At 43.4% G+C, this 21,674-nt stretch overlaps 1 protein-coding gene across 2 annotated transcripts in view; it reads left to right on the top strand.

The window, feature by feature from the left end:
* Nucleotides 1-2,004: 2,004 nt before the first annotated feature.
* The window catches only part of Map3k19 (mitogen-activated protein kinase kinase kinase 19), a 43,446-nt gene continuing 23,776 nt past the window's right edge, over nucleotides 2,005-21,674 (top strand). For both annotated transcript variants that reach the window (XR_010056991.1, XM_039091284.2), the window contains exons 1-6: nucleotides 2,005-2,794; nucleotides 6,420-6,615; nucleotides 9,491-9,679; nucleotides 16,785-16,939; nucleotides 17,550-17,665; nucleotides 19,714-19,832. Coding sequence is in view for 1 of the 2 variants with exons in the window: in XM_039091284.2 (XP_038947212.1) it covers nucleotides 6,442-6,615; nucleotides 9,491-9,679; nucleotides 16,785-16,939; nucleotides 17,550-17,665; nucleotides 19,714-19,832 (753 nt within the window). In the remaining variant the exon portion in view is untranslated. The remainder of the gene's footprint in view (nucleotides 2,795-6,419; nucleotides 6,616-9,490; nucleotides 9,680-16,784; nucleotides 16,940-17,549; nucleotides 17,666-19,713; nucleotides 19,833-21,674) is intronic.

The following is a 21,674-nucleotide window of genomic DNA, read 5'->3' as shown; positions in this document are numbered from 1 at the left end:
AAAAAATACGTGCACCAAAGCCTAACAATCCGGGCCCTTCTCAAGACCCCCAGAACAAACAACCTTCATAGTAGAAGATAACTAACATCTGCAAGTTGTTCTCTTACCTACACACACACAAACACACACACACACACACACACACACACACACACACACACACACACACTCAGTCACTGAGTGAATGATGGGAACCCTGCTTCCCTTCAGGGACATATCAAGTTTGAGACTTACCTGAACTACATTAGAATGTCTCCAGGGTGTGGTGGGGGACGGAGGACTGATCTCACACTCTCTTCAGGTACACTTTTGGTTATTCTAGTTCTGCCACTTAGCAGAATCACATGCATATATATGCATATGTGTGTGTGTATGTGTGTGTGTGTGTGTGTGTGTGTGTGTCTCAACTTTTTATCTCTCACCTAAATAGCACCCATTGTCCTCCAATTCACATTGATCCATCTGCCTCTGCCTCCCTAGTGCTGGGACTAGAGGTGTGTACCACCACCACCTGGCTTAAGGCAACATCTAAAATGTCACTTTAGATCTGATGCCATTGCCTGTCATGATGATGAATTTCTTGAGCATATTTTGTAGTACACATCTGTTGATGACCAGTCCTTGCTGGTTTTGTTTATCTAAAACTGCTTCCCAGGCTGGGGTCGAGTACTTACCTATTATGCATGAATTTTTGGGTGTAAGTCCAAGACCCCCATAATGGTTACTAACAAATGGCCCACAATTGTAATCAAAACACATGGAAGGTGAAGTCAGGAGGATTCAACGTTCAAGACCATCCTAGGCTATATAGCAAAATAGAGGCTAGCCAAAGCTGTGAGAGAGCCTGCCTTGTGTTTTCATTTGTAAAGTCTGGCAACCCATACTTGCTGACCTTCTGAATCCTCAGCTAAAGAGTCGGGGAAATGCTGTCTTTCTTGAATGGTTGTTTTGATAGAAGAGGATCAAAAAAAAATCACACAACAAATACAACGAAAGCTATTGCAATTAATAAAAGTAGATTTTAGGACAGTCAATGGCACAGCAAGACTTGCTACCCCCCCCAAAAAAAATAGCTGAAACTCTGTACAGCACAGAGCAAAACAAACCCTACATAATTTAGAAAGATTAGAATGAATGGGGGAGACAGAAACCCCACAACAGAAATAAAGGGTTTTTTTTTTCGGGGCTGAGGACTGAACCCAGGGCCTTGTGCTTGGTAGACAAGCGCTCTACCACTGAGCTAAATCCCCAACCCCTAAAGTTTTTTTATAAATATGTATTTTTGTATATGCATGGGTGTACAGGTGCCTGCTGAAGCCAGAAGAAGGTGTCAGATCCACTTAAGTTGTGAGCCACCCACCCAGGGAGTTGGGAACTGAGCATGGGTCCTCTGACGCCTTTGTGTTAGAATACTACAAGCCTCTCTAGATATGGAACATAGCACCCAGGAGCAGAGGCAAGTAGATCTCTGTGAGTTCGAGGCCAGTCTGGTCCACAGAGTGAGTTCCAGGACAGCCAGAACTATAAAGTGAGGCCCTGACTCAAATAATGACAAAAAGAAGAGAAGGAAGAAGAAAGAGAAAGAGGAGGAGGAGGAGAAGGAGGAGGAGGAGAAGAAGAAGAGGAAGAGGAAGAGGAAGAGGAAGAGGAAGAGGAAGAAGAAGAAGAAATGTGCTCCAATGAAAGGATTTCTCAATCATGGGTCAATAAATACCACTAGTCAGGGGCAATTTATTGGATTGGATTCTTATTACCAGTGTCATCCTGTCACCTAAGTCTTGGCAAACCCTAACAAGTCAGGCTGGACCACCTGTCTTCAATAGGTCATTTAAACAGACAAGAAACAGAAAAAGCAGAGAAAGGAGATTTATTCAATGTGCCATACTGGGAAGAATAACAGAGGTCTGATAATCCCCACCCAAATCCATCATTGAGATCCTGAGGTGAAGTTTAGCTTTTAATAAAAGGGCAAGAGGCTGGCCAAGATGTGAGCCAGCCCAGTACTGAGTCACCACTGTCTGGGCCCCAGTCTCTCCTGCAAAGTGGTCTGACAAATTGTGTGAAATCACTTCCTGGGAGACAAGTTCCTCCTCTGGCTGACCGTAGGCTCCAGACTTTCCCTTTCTCAGCATGGGACTTCCAGTTTCTGGTGGTCTAGTGCTTCAGTAGTGTGAGAGTCAAAGGAAGGGGTACCAGTGTCTCCTTAGAATGTCTTCATTCATACCTGTACGGTTTATACTGTCCCTCTGGCCTAACTTGGATTTGAAAAGGGACTTTCAGCACCTAGCAGGGATTACAGAGGCATGGCTCCTCTGGAGAACATCTCATTAAGTAGAGTAGAAAAGGCAGTGGGTCATCCACGGATGTGCACAGGGGCTCAGCTTCTTTAACCACTCCAACAGCAGCTTACACGCATGCACAACACTTGTTTTCCTTCTTCCGTAAGACTGTCCTGCTCTTAATTCTCCAAGCTAAACACTCTGCGGCTGGTTGCCTGGGTGACAGCCTGTGTAAACTAAGCAAGTCTCCTTGCACTGAGCCAAAGGGTTTGTGCACCCAGAACCAGCTTTAAATACTTTAAAAAAGAAAAAATAAAGTGTTTGAACTTCACAACACTGGAACGGAACCAAACACGAGGTTCTGAATCTATGCTGCTTTTAAATGGAAACGTGGCTAAAGTGAGCGTTGATAGCTGGTTTGGAAATCAGAGCCATGAAGTAGGATGATTTAGGCTGTTACTCGGCTGGGTGCTCCTTCATCTGGGTCCCAACTCCCTCAGCAAAGCTGACTCTAGGTAAGCCGTTTTTACCCTGTTTTAGATAATACCATATGTTGCAACTTTTTGTTTTCCTCGGGAAAGAATGTCCCTGGGGAGGAAGGTGGGGGAAACTGATGGAAGAAACTGTGTCTTAAGCTTGAGTAATTGTATCCTTAGAGTTGCAATAAGCTAGTTTTGACTTTTCAAATAATCCCTTCCAAAACTTTATGGCAGTGCCTCCAGACCATAGGAAAACTAGAGATGACAAGAGAGGTATATTAATAAGAAATACTCTCTTCCACTGAGTTCTGTGTAGACATAATCTTGTGCTTTAATCACCTAAGTATTTGTAAATTCTGTGGGACTACTCAATATTGTATACTTGTATACCTATATTTTGGGATACATTTTATTAACGTACTATCAAGTTTGATTTGCTTGAAGCCTTTTCTATACAATATTCTAAACCAAACGTAGACTGTAACGAACAGTTTTATTGGTAAGGTGCCCAGGCTCTCATAAGCAAACTAACAGAAGTCACTGGGCCACAAAACAACAGCAACAGAGGTGTGAAATCAGATGGGGGACGGCAGGAAGCAGCTGGAAAGAGGAAGGGATCAGTGGTCACAAGAGGGTGATGGGCATGAGAATGATCAAAGGAAATGATATAACAATGACATCATGAAACCCTGGGTTGTGTCTGATTAGTAATAAAACTTTTGCCTTTACAAGTAGAGAATACAATTAAGAACAAAGATGACTGTTACCCAACAGAAGACAAACCTTCTGCTTTAACCATTTAGAACGAAACCCTATTGTTTAAAAATGATTGCTCAAAAAAAAATGCTTCTCAATGGGAAGTTGCAAAAAGTTTTCTCCATGCAACACTTAAAACTGAAGTGTTCAGACTGGAAGCCAGAGGAAGAAATGGTGCTTAGCTGTCAGAGGCAGTGCAAGTCAACCGTATTACTCGGGTGACTGGTGTGTGAATCTTACAGGGTGGCCTTGATTCTCCATTGCCTTCCTCTAGGCATCCTTGAGTGTGACACAGGTCACTAAATAATGACCACACGCCGGTCTTCTGGTGTCTGGATAATTTTGAGATTGCAATTAAGCTATATTGATTTTTTAAATTTATTTTTATATAGCAAATAGATACTACTTGTGAAATGCTCTCTTAAAAATTATACAAGAGCCAGGTGTGGTGGTACACATTGCCGAATCAGCACCCAAGAGTCTGAGGCAGGAGGATGGAGAGTTTGAAGCCAGCCTGGGACCTAGGCCAGTGTGAACTGCAAAGCTAAACTCTACCTGAGAAACAAACACACAGACAAAAAGGTTGCATGAACAAGTTAAAGCACAGACTCTAAACACTCATTGCTAAGTAACAACCTTGGAGGGAAAAAAAATCATTGGATATTTTGAGGTTTTATTTCTCCTTTATAAATAATCTGACAATATAAATACATGGTACTTTTTGTCTGGTTGTTATTTGAATACATGGTATTTAGCTTTATTGAAGAACAAGCTGTTATTATCCTCTGTTGTTTATTAAAGCATCTCTTGGCCTTGAAGTGACATTGCATTTTGAGAAACAATGCATAAGAATAAATCTAAGCTGCTAAATGTTTTGCTAGGAAGCGCAGGTGTACTGGCTTGAAATGTTTTTGTGTCCCAGTATTGAACATACTGTCTGCTCTTGCCGCCTCTAGTGACGTTCCAAGCATGATACTTATTAAACACTTATGATTAGTGTGAGCAAGGGACTGGGTCAACCAAATACCTCCAAGAAAACATCCGGCACCATTGGTGGAGTTGCTCGCTGAGGTCATTCTGGAGAATGTCTGGCACATTTTAATGAAACTGAATATCTCTGACACATTAGTGCAGGCAGACTTTTGGGAGATGCATAACAAGGCTCCAAGAGGGATATCATCACAGTCTTGTTTGCAGAGTGAAACGCTGGAGGCAACTTAGATCACTGAGAGAAGAAATAATGTAATACGATAGATGTGTAACAAGGAACTGGAGGTTACACATAAGTACATGGATGTGACCAAACGCAAAGCGCTAAAAGTAGGTAGCAATTTATACATTACAGTATAATTTACGTAATTTACTTTTATTTCATTTTTTTGGTTTTTGTTTTTTTGAGTCAGGGTCTCTCTGTAGCCTTGGCTGTCCTGAAGCCTGTTCTGTGGACCAGGCTGTTCTCAAACTCAGAGATCCTCTTGCATCTGCCTACCAAGTGCTGGAATTAAAGGCATATGCCTTTTATTTTTATTTTTTAAAGATTTATTTATGGGAGCAGGAGAGATAGGTCAGTGGTTAAGAGCACTGACTGCTCTTATAAAACACCAGGGTTCAATTTCCACCACATGACAGCTCATAACTATCTATAACTCTAGGTCCAGAGGATCTGACACCCTTTACACAGACAAAACACCAACATACATGAAGTAATAATTTTAAAAGGTTTATTTATGTATTTTATGTATATATGTCTGCACACCAGAAGAAGGCTTGGAACTACAATTATAAACAGTTGTGAGTCTCCATGTGGGTGCTGAATATTTAACTCAAGATCTCTGTTAGAATACCCAGTGTGTTTTAACCACTGAGCCATCTTTCTAGCTCATTTCCCAATGTTTTATTTTTTTTATTAGTGTGTGCATGTGTGAATGCATGTCTGGGTAAAAGTAACTTGTATTCGCCACATGTAATTGTTATCTAAGAGGCTTTACTTCTGAATTAACTCACCCTTTCTAGCTTTCTTGACTCTGGTCTGGCTGGTTCAACCCAGCTGTTCTGACTCAAACTTCTTTACAAGGTGACTGATTCAAACTGCCTTCTCTTGGCTTCTTACTAAATTGCTCTTCGTGGTCCTTAACTCTGGCTATCTATTCTCATCTTTTGGCTCCTTCTTAATCTTTGGCTCATCCTGTCTTTACCTGCAACCTGTCTCTTCACTGCTCTCTTAAATTGTCTCTCTCTCTCCTGTGTCGTTCTTGTGTAAGTAGGGCGTATCCTCTCTCTGATTCATTCTGTCAGATCTTTCTCTGATTTGTCACTTCGTGTGCCTCTCAATTAGATGTCACCTTCAAACGTGGCTGCTTCCTTCTACAAACTAAATTTACCTCCACTGTTAGGTATATACTAATGTATGTACTAGGGCGTGCCTATCTTACAATCCAGAGAGTGTCTGTATTCCAGCCAGATCACACAGGCCTGGAAGGTCTTCAGATGTGATTCCTTGCCAGAGCAGCCATCTTGCTGGATTAAAATTCCACTATAGTTTGCTGTGTATGTCTGTGTGTCTGTGTCTTTGTGTCTGTGTGTAGATGTGTTCCACAGCACACATGTGGAAGTCAGAGGACAGCTTCTAGGAGTCAATTCTCTCTTTTTACCATCCAGGGGATCATCCACCAGCCTCCTGAGTGGGATTACAGGTGGCTGCCAACCTTGCTTAGCTTTTCTGTGAGTTCTGAGGATTTGAACACACTGGGTGGCAGGTGCTTCGTCCGCCAAGCCATCCCCTCACCCCCTCCTGCTTCCCGTATAAAAGAAGGAACCAACAAGCAATAAAGGCGGAACATTTACATTGGAACTACCCTCTGTGTTTGCTGACTTTTGTACCATTAAACTGTTTTCTCTCTTTAAGGAAATTATATGGAACCAGCAAGATGAACAAAAACAAACTGATTCATGATTTCCTTGAAGTGGTTTCAAGGGGTGATGTGGAATGCATTTGTAGCCATATTCCAGAAGTCCACTCAGTCCTTGGAAACCTTGACTTTCAGCACCCACAGACTGGAAACACGCCTCTCATTACAGCTGCGGAAGAAAATCTATCAGAGGTATAGTGGGTACCGTGGCAGGAAGCAAGGGAAGTTTGCCTTTGGTTTCCTGAAACCTGGGAACTTCCTGTTCCTCCACCAATCAACTCCTGATCCCAGTCCTTGCAAAGCCCCAGCTCAGGGGTCAGGGTCATTCTGACAACACAGTCTAGTTCAGCTTTACGCTGCTTTCTGATAGATCTGGGGGATTTGCAACCATTATTTTTTATTGTTATTGTTGTTGTTGTTGTTGTTATTGTTGCTGTTATTATAATAATAAACTTCCAGTAGCTTTTTAGAAAAGAGTGTAGACCAAACCAAGACATCCCACAAACAACTCTCACACAGACACCTCAAAGGCCATTAACAGGCTGGCCTTGAGCTGGGTGTATAGCCAAGGATGACCTTAACAGTCTCATCCTCCTTCCTCCACCTCCCCAGCACTGGGATTACAAGTGTTGGTCACCATGCCCAGCCAACACAGTACTAGGGACAAACTCTAGGGCATCGTGCATGCCAGGAGAGCACTTAACCTTCTGAGCTGCATCCTCAGTCCTTTAACAAATTGCCTTCTAAAGTCTTCAGAGACCTTCTTCATTACCATGCTCCACTCCGCCATTACATACACCACACAGTTTTTTTTCTCATCTCTCTCTGTTCCCACCAGACTAGAAGGAGTTTGAAGTCTGGGTAGTGACCTGGTTCCTTGTTTAGGACTTAGAGCAAAGATAAGTCATCACACACACACACACACACACACACACACACACACACACACCATACTTGTTGGAAAGAAAAACTACTTCAGCATTTGAATGTAGCTTGTGTACCCTCCAGAACTACATAGAAGAAGTATCTGCAACTTCCAGGACTCCATAAGTCAGACCAGAACTAGTAGATTTCCATTGCCTTGCAAGCACAAGACTCTGAGCCCGATACTTGCTGCTGTACAGACAGCTAACGAAAATGTAGATAAATGGAAAGTCATTGCAGGGGTGGGTTAGGGTAAGTAGGTAGATGATAGGTAGATGGACGGTAGATTGGCTGATAGAGATGTTTAGATGATAGGCAACCAGATAGGTAGACATAAAGAGATGACAGATATGTAGACAAAAATCGACCATTGATGATGGGTAGACAAATTATAAATAGAAAATGGATAATGAGTTCCATTTTCTAAATTGTAAACCACTGTAAGACTTCAGTGTCAGAATTTTGGGAGCTGTGGTTGTATCTCAACTGGTAGAGTGTTTGCTTAGCATGCATAAAGGCCCAGGTTTGAGTCTGTAAACCAGAAGTCATGGCCCAACCTTTAATTCCAGGACTTAGGAAACAGAGGCAGGAGAATCAGAAGTTCAGGGTCCTTAAGGACTACATAATATCCTGCTAGAAGAAGAAGAAGAAGAAGAAGAAGAAGAAGAAGAAGAAGAAGAAGAAGGAGGAGGAGGAGGAGGAGGAGGAGGAGGAGGAGGAGGAGGAGGAGGAGGAGGAGGAGGGGGGGGGGAGAAAGAGGAGAAGAAAGAGAAGAAGAAGAAGAACAAGAACAAGAAGAAGAACAAGAAGAACAAGAAGAAGAACAAGAAGAACAAGAAGAAGAAGAACAAGAACAAGAAGAAGAAGAAAGAGAAGAAGAAGAAGAAGAAGAAGAAGGAGAAGAAGAAGAAGAAGAAGAAGAAGAAGAAGAAGAAGAAGAAGAAGAAGAAGAAGAAGAAGAAGAAGAAGAAGAAGAAGAAGAAACTATTTATAGATCTCTAGTCTAATAATACAGTTCTCAGAAATCACCCATATCACAGAGTTGGTTTTGTTGTTACTGATGTTGTTATTGGTGTTGGTTTTTGGGAGTTGTTGAGTGGGTAGGTTGTCACTATGTATCCCTGGCTGGTCTACAACTCAGTATAGACCAGCCTGGCCTCAAACAGAGATCCACCTGCCTCTGCTTCCCAAGTGTTGGGATTAAAGGTGTGCACCACCACACTGTCTATTATAGAGATTCGGTCTCAACATTTTAAAAGGTAAATCATAGTTACCTGCATCCAAATAGTTTGCTGTGGTGGTTCTGGGGACCACCTTACAGATGCTAGATATGAGCGCCAACCACTGAAGTATACCTCCAGCCTACGATCCTCCATTTTTATTCTATCCTTATCTGCCTGTTCTTTATCATGAATGGCAGCCATAGCTAGTCTACCCAACCCTGAAGGTACAGCTGTCACTCAAAACTATGAAGACTTCTAGAGATGGAGCTAGAGAGATGGCTCAGCATTTAAGAGCATTTGCTGCTCAGTCTTTGAGACCAAACTTGTCATCCAGCATCCATATTGGGCAGCTCACAAGTAACTGAGGGATCTGATGCCCTCTTGGCCTTCGTAGCCAACACACACACACACACACACACACACACACACACACACACACACACACGTAAATTAATTAAATAAAAAATAACTTTGTAAGTCAGGCATGGTGACACACATATTGAATCCTAGCAATCAAGAACAGAGATGTGCAGATCTCTTTGAGCTTGAGGCCAGCCTGATACTTATAACAAGTTATAGACCAATCAAGATGACATAGTGAGACACCAGCTAAAAGAAACAAAACAAAAAGCAAAGACCTGGGTGGTGGTACACGCCTTTAATCCCAGCACTCGGGGAAACAGAGGCAGGTGGATCTCTGAGTTTGAGGACAGCCTAATCTACAGATCAAATTTCAGGACAGCCAAGGGCTTTGCAGAGAAACCCTGTCTCAAAAGAAACAAGACAAATAAACAGACAAACAAAAGAGAACTTGAAAAAATTGGCAGAGGGATGGAACTATGCTCAACATACATAACTATCCACATCTTTAAAATAAAAATAAAAACACGCTGAATCTTAAGGACTTTCTTGGTTTGCAGGTTGTTGAGATTCTTCTGGAAAGGGGCGCAGACATCACACTTTGCAATTACAGTAACCAAACTGCGCTCCATGTGGCTAATGGTGACATCCAGAGACAGCTCTTGGCAGGCAGGGGGATTCAGGCTCCCCAAATGCAGCTCCTACGAAGTTCGTGGCAAGGTGATCTGGAACGACTTCGACATTTGCTGGTTAGTTGCAGTGATGCTTACCGTGGGCAGAAGGGGACGGTGGACAGAACTATGCCATCATATGCCCAGTTCCCTAAAATTTATTTTTATTTACATTTAAACTTTTAAATTTTGTATATGTATATTCGTGTGTGCATAGATGTGTGTGTGTGTGTGTGTGTGTGTGTGTGTGTGTGTATGTGTATACAGACATACGAGTGCTCAAAGAGGCCTCAAGAAGGTGTTAGGTCCTCTGGAGCTAGAGTTATGGGCAGTTGGGAAATGTCCACTGTGGGGTTTGGTAGCTGAACTCAGGTTCTTACGCTAAGAGTAGCAAACACTCTTAACTGCTGAGCCAGCTCTTCAGGCCCCCGACGCTCCTTCCAAAGAAGAAGAAGAAAAGTTATTTTCAAATGCAATCCCATAACGTTTTCAGGCAGGAGAGTCGAGAGAGATACAAGACCAGACAGGACACAAGTTAAAAAACAAGATTCTAAAAGAACAGAGCGGCAACCTAGTTCCACCCCCTTCTAGTTAAGTCAAGCTGCAGCCCCTGGGAAATGATGATCCCCAGGAAGGCCCAGAGGACCGCTGTCAGCTTGCTCAGAGCAGTTCCCTGGATATCACTGCCATTTGCACAGTTGCTGTTTAGATCCCTTTGGGCCGGTGGCAATTATTACCTTTATCCCGAAAAGGGAATCAGAGAGCGTACACATTGCACGATATTTAGCTATGCCCAAAGAACTTTAGATGAATATATTTGTGTGTGTGTATGTGTCTGTGTGTGTGTGTGAGCTCATGTGCACACATCTGCATATGCATGTGAAGGTCAAAGATCAACTGTCCGTGTCGTTTCTCTGGTGCCATCCACCTTGTTGTTTTTGGAGACGGTCTTTCATCTGCCTGGATCCCATGGCGTAAGATAGGCTGACTAACTAGGGTTCCTCTCTGTCCCAGCACTGGGGGTGGCAGGGCATGCCACCACGTTGTCATGTGATGCTGCTATTCCTGGGAGACATCTACTCGCCCCAGGCAGGGAACCAAATACAGACCGAGGCGTAGATACTACCAAAGAGACAAAGATAGGGAAAAGGGAAGAACAAGGGAGAGGGGGGAGGGTGTATTTGTCCCTGGGGGGACAAAGGATAAAGTAGAATCAGATGTGGTCCATAGCAAAATGGTTGTTTATAAAGGTAAAAGGGGAAATACTGCGTTTAATTTTAATTGTCATGTCATCAGGGGAGCGGAAGGGGGTTTTTGATTCCTGGACGTCACTACTTTAATTGCTGGAGTCAGGTAGTCAGCTTTAGGAGGAAGAAGTGGCCAAAGAAGAGGATAGACCTCGGTGGCTAGCTTTAGGAATATAATCTAACAGGTTTAGCAAGCAGAGGGAATGGGGAAGAAGGACAAGGCCTGCTAGAGCCATGCTTATACTCCCCAGGCCGACTAGAGTCCCTAGGTGAAAGCTGGAAGCCTGGATCTCACTGCACAACCTACAGGCAGCTCAAGAGATTGGAGGACGTCCTTTGCAGTTCAGCTGGTCTAAACCTTTCAAGGTGGCTTGGCTGCCATCTGTTTCTTCCTAGCAAGTTCATCTTGACTCTACTTTTACAAGGCTGCAAACCTGAGATGGACTCTCAGTAATCGTAGGGGAATAAATCTGGTCAGTTTCAGGGAGTTCCTGAAGCTACTATGAGTTTTGCAGTTATTGTCTCTTGTTGTCGTTTGGTTTGGTTTGGTTTGGTTTGGTTTGGTTTTGATCGTTGTTTTGCTTTTCTTTTCTTTTTCTTTTTTTTCCACCACTACCACCACCACCAAAACAAAAACAAAAACAAAACAAAAACCTCTTTTTTTTTATTGGATATTTTTTATTTACATTTCAAATGTTATTCCCTTTCCCGGTTTCTCATCCATAATTATCCCGTCCCCTTTTCCTTCTTCTATAAGGGTGTTCTCCCTCCCCAACCATCCCCTGCCCTGACATTCCCCTACACTAGGGAGATCCAGCCTTAGCAGGACCAAGGGCTTCTCCTATTGGTACCCAACAAGGCCATCCTCTGCTATGTATGCAGCTGGAGGCATGGGTCTGTCCATGTGTACTCTTTGGGTGGTGGTTTAGTCCCTGGGAATTCTGGTTGGTTGATATTGTTGTATGTATGGGCTGGATCCCCAGATGGGGCAGGCTCTGAATGGCCGTTCCTTCAGACTCTGTCTCCATATCCCCTCCTATGAATATTTTTGTTCTCCCTTTTAAGAAGGACTGAAGCATCTGCACTTTGGTCATCCTTCTTGAGCTTCATATGATCTGTGGATTGTATCTTGGGTAATTCCAGCTTTTGGGCTAATATCCACTTACCAGAGATTGCATACCATGTGTGGGGTTTTTGTGTTATTGTTGTTGTTGTTGTTGTTATTGGGTTACCTCACTCAGGATATTTTCTAGTTTCATTCATTTGCCTATGAATTTCATAAAGCCGTTGTTTTTGATAGCTGAGTAATATTCCATTGTGTAGATGTACCACATTTTCTGTATCCATTCCTCTGTTGAAGGGCATCTGGGTTCTTTCCAGCTTCTGGTTGTTATAAATAAGGCTGCAATGAACATAGTGGAGCACGTGTCCTTGTTATAGGTTGGAGCATCATTAGGGTGTATGTCCAAGAGAGGCATAGCTGAGTCCAATTTTCTGAGGAACCACCAGACTGATTTTCAGAATGGTTGTACAAGTCTGCAATCCCACCAACAATGGAGGAGTGTTCCTCTTTCTCCACATCCTCGCCAGCATCTGCTGTCACCTGAGTTTTTGATCTTAGCCATTCTCACTGGTGTGAGGTGAAATCTCAGGGTTGTTTTGATTTGCATTTCCCTGATGACTAAGGATGTCGAACATTTCTGTAGGTGCTTCTCAGCCATTTGATATTCCTCAGCAGAAAATTCTTTGTTTAGTTCTGTGTTTTGATTTTCAAGACAAGATTTCTCTGTGTAGCCTTGGCTGCCCTGGAACTCGATGTGTAGACTAGACTGATTTTGAACTCAGAAATCCACCCACCTTTTGCTTTCTGAGTGCTGGGAAATAAAGGCTTGCCCAGTCATGGCCCAGGCTAGCATTTTGTTTTTGTTGTTTGTTGCTTCTGTTGTTTTGCGTTTGCGGTTTGTTTTTGTTAAGATAAAATCTCACTATGTCACCCAGCTTTACTTCCTGTCTAAACGAGCTTCCCTGAAAGATGGCATCTTTAGACCTCTCTTCAGAACAGCTGTTTATTTACCTCCCTTTAACATCCTAGGCTTTAATGGGCTCTCCTCCAAGATGAACTGTTTTAATCTCAGAGGAGACTACCACACAACACATGCCTAGATATTTATGTGAGCTCTGGGGATCAGATTTTTCGTCTTTGTATTTGCACGGCAAATACTCTACTGCGATGTCCCCCCCAAGCCTGAAAATTCATTTTAAAAATCTATTTGTGTTTCGAATCACGTGTCTATATGGGTATCTGTGTATACATTCTGGGCACATGAGTACAGTGCCCCTGGAGTCCAGCAGGGCACTGGATCTTTTGAACCTGGAGTTATGGGTGACGGTGAGCAGCCCAGCCTAGGTGCCGGGAACAGAACTCAGGTCTTCTGCAGGAGCAGTGCAGGCTCTTAAGCACCAAGCCATTACCCTAGCCCCAAGGATATATTTTTTAAATGTTGTATTTGGGGGCTACTGATCCTTTTCTTTAGATACTTCACCACAAAGCACCTTGCAAACTGTATGAATAATGGAGGAGTTCAGTTATTAGCACGTCCTGATTCCTGTCATTGACCTTCAGTGCCAGGCTGTGTGATCTCCCGACTGAAAGAAAAGCCTTACTGCCACTAGGAAACTTCATTTTGTTGTTTGTTTGCTTGTTTGTTTGTTTCTAACCCCTTATGGTAAAGACACGAACAGATCAAGAAATGAAAGACATCCTAACCAGGTCAAGTTCAAGGACAATTGTAACAAAACCAAAGGGCATTTTCCAAGTCTTTTGTTGTACTTCTAAAATTACCACATTTCTTGAGCTGGGGCTTCAAAAGTTTTCCAAAAGGCAATCCATCTTGTTTAATCGTGTAATGGTCTTGTCGTATGTAACTGTAACCCAATCTGTGTTTTTATGTTGTTGTTATTATTATTATTATTATTATTATTATTATTATTATTATTATTATTATTTTACCTGTGAAAATTTAGGGGCCGAGCTCTAAGGAACTACTTCTTGGCTGGAATGTGAACCTGAGCTTAACCAACAGATACTAAATTGATGTGCTCCTGTGCTCCGACTCTCAGCTCAAAACTCTCATATCGGCTCTAGATAGTAATAAGCATTATCTAAGAGATAGTTTCTTCTCAGAGACTGAGGGGAAAAATTAACTAATTCCCACAGCACGCTGCTGAGGTAATATCATTATCTCCATTTTGCCCTGGGAGAAGCTGAAGTAAAGACTGTATTGCCATGGCAGAAACCGAAACACAGATGGAAATTAGCAAGTGACTTTGGTCCATAAAACAAGCACTGATGGTCTGAGTTATATTTTGTCCTTCCTTCTGTCCTTCCTTCCTTCCTCCCTTCCTTCCTTCCTTCCTGTCTGTCTGTCTGTCTGTCTGTCTTTCTTTCTTTCTTCCATCCTTCCTCCCTTCTGTCTTTCCTTTTTCCCCTCCTCCTCCTCTCCCTCCTCTTCCTCCTCCTGTTCTTTCCCCTCCTCTTCCCCTTCCTCCTCCTCCTCTTTCTCCTCTTTCTTCCTCCTATCCCTTGTCCTCCTCCTCCTCCTCCTCCTTTTTCTTTCCAGAAGTTAGCACCAGGTATTTTCTTTTTTTAATCAATCACCACCATCTTACTGTCTGTTGAGACAAGGTCTCTCGCTGAACCTAGAGCTTACCAGTTTGGCTGGAGAAGCTGGCCAGCAAGCTCCAGGCATCCTTCTGGCCCTGCTTCCGCACTGTTGGGATTATAGGCAACCACTGCCACACTGGGCTCTTTCTGGGGATGTTGGCCATCTGAACTTGGATCCTCACACTAACAAAGCAAGCATTTTTACAAGTGAACCATTTTCCTGGCCCAATTTTTACTTTGACTAAAGCAACTAATCATATCCATATGTCACTTCTGCTTTGGCCGTATAAACGCAGTTAGATGACACCTCTTCTTCCTATTGGGAATCATCCATTCAACAATGTTCAGGGAGCACCAGCCCTATGTGAGTCATGCTGCTAAGTGACTTTCATATTGTGTAAGCAAGCAACCCCATAGGGAAACACTGGTATGTCACCCGTACAGTGTAACTTAGAAGGTCAGCTCTTGACCTTACAAGGTTGAAGTTGTTCCAGCAAGTGGGTCAGTGCATAAAAGCTTTTGCTGTGCAAGCCTGACACCCCCAAATTCTATGTCTAAGACCCAAAGCAGAAGGCGAAAAGCAACAGAAGTTGTCCTCTGATGGTATGTGTGTGCACACCTGTTTTTCATACACACATACATACACCATACATAACACACCTGTATGCACACACACACACACATGCACACGCACAGGCACACATACATATATATATACATACATTTTTAAAAATAGGGCTGCCAGATTTTTGCAAATAAAAATGCAGGATACCACAAAAAAAATGCAGGATACTTAGTTATGTTTGGTATATCAGCTACAGAAGAGAAATTATGTGCTAAATAAAAAATGACAAATTGTTTCTCATCCTTTATTTTATCAGGATTTTTTTTGTCTCTGTGTTTGTGTATGTGTACATATTCATGTGCATTTATGGGCACATGTGTGCAGGAGAAGGCCAGGATAACATAGGGGTTTTTCCTCAATCTCTTGTTTTCTCTTGTCTTCTCCCTCCTCTCCTCCTCCCTCCCTCCCTGCCTCCCTCCCTCCCTCCTCTCCTCTCCTCCCACTCCTCTTGACTATTCAAGACAGTCTCTCACTTGCCTAGAGCTTGTCAAGCAGGCTAGTCTGGCTGGTTATTGAGACCCGCCTGTCACAACATCCCCAGCACTGACATCATGGTGCACTGACATCATGGTGCACTGACATCATGGTGCACACTGGCACTCCTGACTTTTCTACGTGGATGCAGGTTATTGAGCTTAAGTCACCAAACCTTATCCAGCAAGCACTGTGCTGACTGAGTCGTTTCCACAGCCCATCGTGACTGCTTTTTCATCAACCATTTAACAGGGCATCTCTGACATAACTCACACATTGGTTAAATACCCAGCTTTGGGCGCCAACATTGAAATGCTGGGCTCTCTCCAAGGCTTGTGGTCTTTTCCTTTCCCAGCTCCTCAGGATAGGTACAGTGAAAGAGTGTGTTGAGGAGGCTGGACGTGTGGCTCAGCTGGTAGCGTGCTTGCCCATCATGAATGACGCCCTGGGCTTACTCTCCAGCACCACATAAACTAGGTACGGTGGTGCACACCTGTCATCCCAGAGTTGGAGGTAGGAGTATCAGAAGTTCAAGAGCACCCTTAACTACAGAGAGTTTTCAAGATCAGTTTGACCTATGCGAGACCTTGTTAAAAACAAACCCAAATCTTCATCCATCAGGATATACACACATGTCCTATTAATGGTCTCAAGAACATCAACAAAGCTTAGAAGAGAGGCAAACTCCAGGTGTCATTAGGCCCTGCTCAAAGTCATTGTCCTGTTCCTTGCTGTCATGGTGAAGCGTGGCTACACTGGCAGATTTAAGGTCATCAGAGATCTCAGAGCTGGGATAATCACAGGCAGGTTAAACAAGTATGAAGGCGTCAGCTCCAGATCTGATGAGAAACCCAAAGACCTAGAAGATGACAGAACAATCCGAGTCCATCCCGTCTGTTTGTCTCCATGTACTGACAACCTCAGCAGGCACCACAGACCATGACGTAGCAAGATGAAAACACAGAAGGGGAAATCCTGGCATTCAAACTAAAATAGCAATAAAATCCCTCAATGTGGGGGAGGGGGAACATATTGAGGTATACCTTAGTGCAACCCCCACTCCAGGAAAAAAAAAAGGTTAAAATGAGAATTGGCCATGCAACAAAACTGCAAAGATTAGTTTAAGTAGCCATGCAGAAAACAGAGCAGAAACAAAACCTCTTGTTATTAAAGGCATGTGAAGAGTTCCTGGATATAAACTTTCCCAACTCGCATGGTCTGACCCCTCTGATGCTGGCTGTGAGAGATGTGGACCTATTTGAAAGTCTGGATGTATCAACAGTCTACAGACCCGCCGAAGTTCTAGCCGAGCTCCTCAGGCACCACGCGTGAGTATGGGTGCCCAGTCAGTGCCGGCCGGAAGGCGGCTAGTCCGCTGCAATATGCTGAAATTGCATGCAAACCTAGATGACGGATTTTTAAATATCTTTATAAAAGGGATTTCATTGTAATTGTGAGGAATGGACCAATCCAGAAATGGACCGGTATTCTGCAGCTCTTTATTGCTTTAGATAGTTGGGTGCTGGGGATGTGGCTCCGATGGTAGACTACTGAGTTCAGTCTCCAGTACATTAGCCATATGTGACTTACTCATCTGTCACCTCAACATGTGGGAGGTAAAGGCACCACCAGAAGTTCAAAGTCATTCTCGGCTACATAGCTGAGTTTGAGGCCAGCCTGGAGTGGTGGCTCATGCCTGGCCTATTCAGCATTAAGGACAGAACGCATGGTTTTGTGCATACCGGGCAAGCACTTTACCAACTGGGACTCGCCACTAGGCCTCTCGTTTAAAATCCTGAGAAACAGTCATTCTCCCTGGTGTGTTGTGAAATAATTATCATGTACCCAACTTGAGCTCCCCGTTGGTTTGATGTCAGTGTTCTTGTGTCTTCGCAGATTTTACCTACTAATCTTTGATGCTTCTTCCGTTCTTCCCAGAGACCCTAAGCTGTGTGATTTCAGTGGCAAGTCAGCCATGCATTATGTGTCCCAAATCAACAGCTGGAGGAAGCAACAGTTACTGGTCATCCTGACGGATTCTATGCCCAAACCAGGTCAATGTTTCTTTCTGGATGTTGATTCCCCGGTTCGAAAGTCCTGTTTGAAATCCTTATTTCTGTTTTACATCTGTCTAATACATCGTTTGTCTGCCTGTCTGTTTGTTTGTGACAGAATCTCACCTACGTATCTCTGGAGCTTAACACATAGATTTGGCTGTCTTTTAACGCACAGAGATCCTCCTCCTGCCTTTGCCTCCCAAGCACTGGGATCAAAGGTGCCATCACACCCCACTTCACTTAAATAAGTCAAGCAGTGACTCTTTGAAGCACAGAGTTATATGCTTTAAAAAATGCAAAGAATTCTTGTTCTATACTCTTAAGTGTGTGTGTGTGTGTGTGTGTGTGTGTGTGTGTGTGTGTGTGTGTCTATATGTTTCTATGTGTAGAGCATTAGTCAATCTCTGGTGGTTTTCTAAGGATGCTATGCATCTTGCTTTTTTTAAAGTAATTCATTTACGTGTATGAGTGTGTGCTGGAAAGAGCCCTCCACCAAGTAATTTCGAGCTGCTGTGGATGCTGGGGAATAAACCTGGTTCTCTGCAATAGCAGCAAGTGCTCTAAACCAATAAGCCATCTCTCCAGCCCCAAACCTTGCTTCTTGAAACTAGGATCTCTCACTTTTTCCTAGAACTTGGGCTAGCTGGGCTCACTGCCTTGTTAGTCCCAGGGATCCACTTGTCTCCATCTCCCCAACACTGGGATGAAAAATTCACGCCCAGCTTCTTTTTTTTTTTTTTTTTTTTGGTTCCTTTTTTTGGAGCTGGGGACTGAACCCAGGGCCTTGCGCTTCCTAGGCAAGCGCTGTACCACTGAGCTAAATCCCCAACCCCCCAGCTTCTTTTTTGATTTTGAGATTTATTTACTTCAGTTTTAAGTGTATGGGTGTTATGCCTGCATGTATGTCTGTTTACCACATGTGTGCCTAGCACCAATGCAGTCAAAAAGAAGGCACCAGCTCTTCTGGAACTGAAGTCACAGACAGTTGTTAGCTACCGTGTATGACGTCAGACGTCAGGTGCTAGGAAGCAAACCAGCCAGTTCCCTGGCAGGGCAACCAATCAGTGCTCTTATCCACTGAGCCACCTCTCCAGCCTTTCTTTTTAATCTCAGGATTAGGCCATTGTTCTCATCTCCTTGTGTTTGCAGGAAATCACTTTGTCAACTGAGCCCTCTCCAGAGGCCAAGCTATATATATAGGACTGAGTAGTCCTCACAAATCTTCCCATCACTTCTCACTTTGATGTCTCTCCCTTGCTATGATATTATGGGGAGATCATCCTGAATCCATGAGACTCTTCCAGGGCAATTCAAGAGAGTGAAAAAGCCAGTTACCAGCCAACACGACCTTCAGTATTCTAGGCAAATCAACTTGGAAGAGAATAGAGAGGCTTCCTCCCACCCATGCACCAGCAGAAGTCCATTCAAGGGTTCATCTTCAGTGAAAGGAGAAAGGCAAATGTCTTTCCTCTTTCCCGTTTCTGTAGGATCCTGGAAGGTGGGATCACCAACCCTGTTGATGCCTCAAAGGGTTAAAAAGCTCTTTTCAGTATTCCACCACCTCAGAGGGTGTGGCTGTGAGAATGACAGCCATTGAGAATGAGTTGCTATAATTATGTTGAGCCAATTCTGACTCTTGGTAACTTTTTTCTTGCAATCGTGTGTGTGAAGTATGTATGCAGCGTGTGTGTGTGTGTGTGTGTGTGTGTGTGTGTGTGTGTGTGTGTGTGCATGTACATGCAAGCCAAAGGTGAACATCAGGTGTCTTTCTCTATTACATTCCACTTCATTTACTAAGGCAGGTTCTAAACCTGGAACACGCTGCCCCTCCTAGAGGAGCTAGGCACCTTGCCCTGCAGACCCCCTGCCTTCACCCTCTTGGTGTAAAAATCACAGGCAGTCACCGCAGCTGCTTGGCTTTTCTTACCTAAAGTTTCATCAGAATGCCTGACCGTCATTTCAGGGCAGCTTTACAAAATGGGGGCTGATCTTAAAACCCCCGAGTCAGACCTTCACGTGAAACTGTTGCGTTTCTTTTTTGACAGAAAGACATGCCGAGTCACTGCTTGACATCTGTCACGAGGCAGGCTCTACTCCAATGGATATGACAGTTTCCAAAACGGAAAATATCACCTTGCAGAGCATCAGCAGCAGCAGCAGCGAGGTAAGAGAAAAAGGGTGAGGGAGGGGGAGGGGAGGGCGGGTAGGAGGGGGAGGGTGAAGAGGTGGCTCAGCGGTCAAGAACGTGTTCTGCATCTGCAGAGAACACAGGTTCAGTTCCCAGCACCTGCATGGTAACTCACAACCACTTATAGCTCCGCTTTAAGAAATCCAATACTGGGGTTGGGGATTTAGCTCAGTGGTAAAGCGCTTGCCTAGCAAGTGCAAGGCCCTGGGTTCAATCCCCAGCTCCGGAAAAAAAAAAAAAAAGAAATCCAATACCTTCTTCTGATCTTCAAAGACACCAGGCATGCAGGTAGTACACATATGCTGGCACATATATGTCAGCAAAACATCTGTGTAGATAAAATAAAGTGAATAAATCTTAAAAAAAAATCTAAAAAAAGTGCAACATCTTTGTCAAAAGACTAATTTGTCAAAACTGAGATTTAGTTGATCTGAGGTAAAAGTTGGCTTTAAGCCTTGTTTTTTCATGAAGAACGTATTATAGCTAAGTTATTTTGTTTTTAATTACACATTAAAAAACGCAACAATAGGGGTGGTTGGGGATTTAACTCAGTTGTAGAGCGCTTGCCTAGCAAGTGCAAGGCTCTGGGTTCGGTCCTCAGCTCCGGAAAAAAAAAAAAACCAAAAATGCAACCATAAAAATGAAATGTCTGGGGGCTGGGGATTTAGCTCAGTGGTAGAGCGCTTACCTAGGAAGCGCAAGGCCCTGGGTTCGGTCCCCAGCTCCGAAAAAAAAGAACCAAAAAAAAAAAAAAAAAAATGAAATGTCTGGGGGTTGGGGATTTAGCTCAGTGGTAGAGCGCTTGCCTAGCAAGCGCATGGCCCTGGGTTCGGTCCCCAGCTCCGAAAAAAAAAAAAAAAAAAAAAAAGAAATGTCTGGTCCACCTACTATTTTATTTGTACTGACTCAGTGTTTTGTAATAATCGTATATAATTTACACGAATATCAATGCTTATGTATCATATAATACCTATAATATGTATCATATTTGTGAGGCAATCGTGTTGTACTGTTAGAACTAGCTATGTGGTGTAAGCTGGTCTTGACCTCCTACTTGAGCTTCCTAGGATGCAACACTGCATGCAGCTGACTCATTCCAGCATCAATATAATCATTTTTAAATTGTAAATTAAGGGCTGGGGAGATGACCCAGTAGTTAGGAGACCCAGCTGCTCTTCCAGAAGACTTGGATTTGATTCCTGGAACCCACGTGGCAGCTCACAATCATTTGAAACTCTAGTACCAAGGGATCTGACATCCTCTTCTGGACTCAGCTAGGACGACAAGCCTGTGGTAGACATACGTGTAGGCAAAACATTCATTTACGTAATTTTAAAATGCAGATTAGCTAGTTAACTTGGAGTGTGTGTGTGTGTGTGTGTGTGTGTGTGTGTGTGTGTGTGTGTCTTAATTTCTACTGTCACAACAAAATCCATAATACTGAGTGAGCGGCTCATAAACAACAAAATTCTAAACCAGGCAGTGGTGTAGCATGCTTTTAATCCCAGCACTTGGGAGACAGAGGCAGGCAGATCTCTATGAGTTTGAGACCAGCCTGGTCTACATAGCAAGTTCTAGGACAGCCAGGGCTACACAGTGAAACCCTGTCTCAAACAAAACAAAGCAACAAAACAAAAAAAAACCAGGAATTTATTTCTCTGGTCTAGAGACTAAGGAGTTAGAATAGGTTGCTGTTGTGTGACTTTTTAAACATAAAATGTCATGCCATCTGTCAGGGTACAGACAACAGACCCAAAGGAACGATTCCATTCGTAGCCAGCTTGGTAGAGCAGTGAGTTCATTGGCATATTTATAGGA

Source organism: Rattus norvegicus, chromosome 13 (assembly GCF_036323735.1).
Source record: "Rattus norvegicus strain BN/NHsdMcwi chromosome 13, GRCr8, whole genome shotgun sequence".
Classification (NCBI taxonomy): Eukaryota; Metazoa; Chordata; class Mammalia; order Rodentia; family Muridae; genus Rattus; species Rattus norvegicus.
This window is presented reverse-complemented; position numbering and strand designations above follow the sequence as displayed.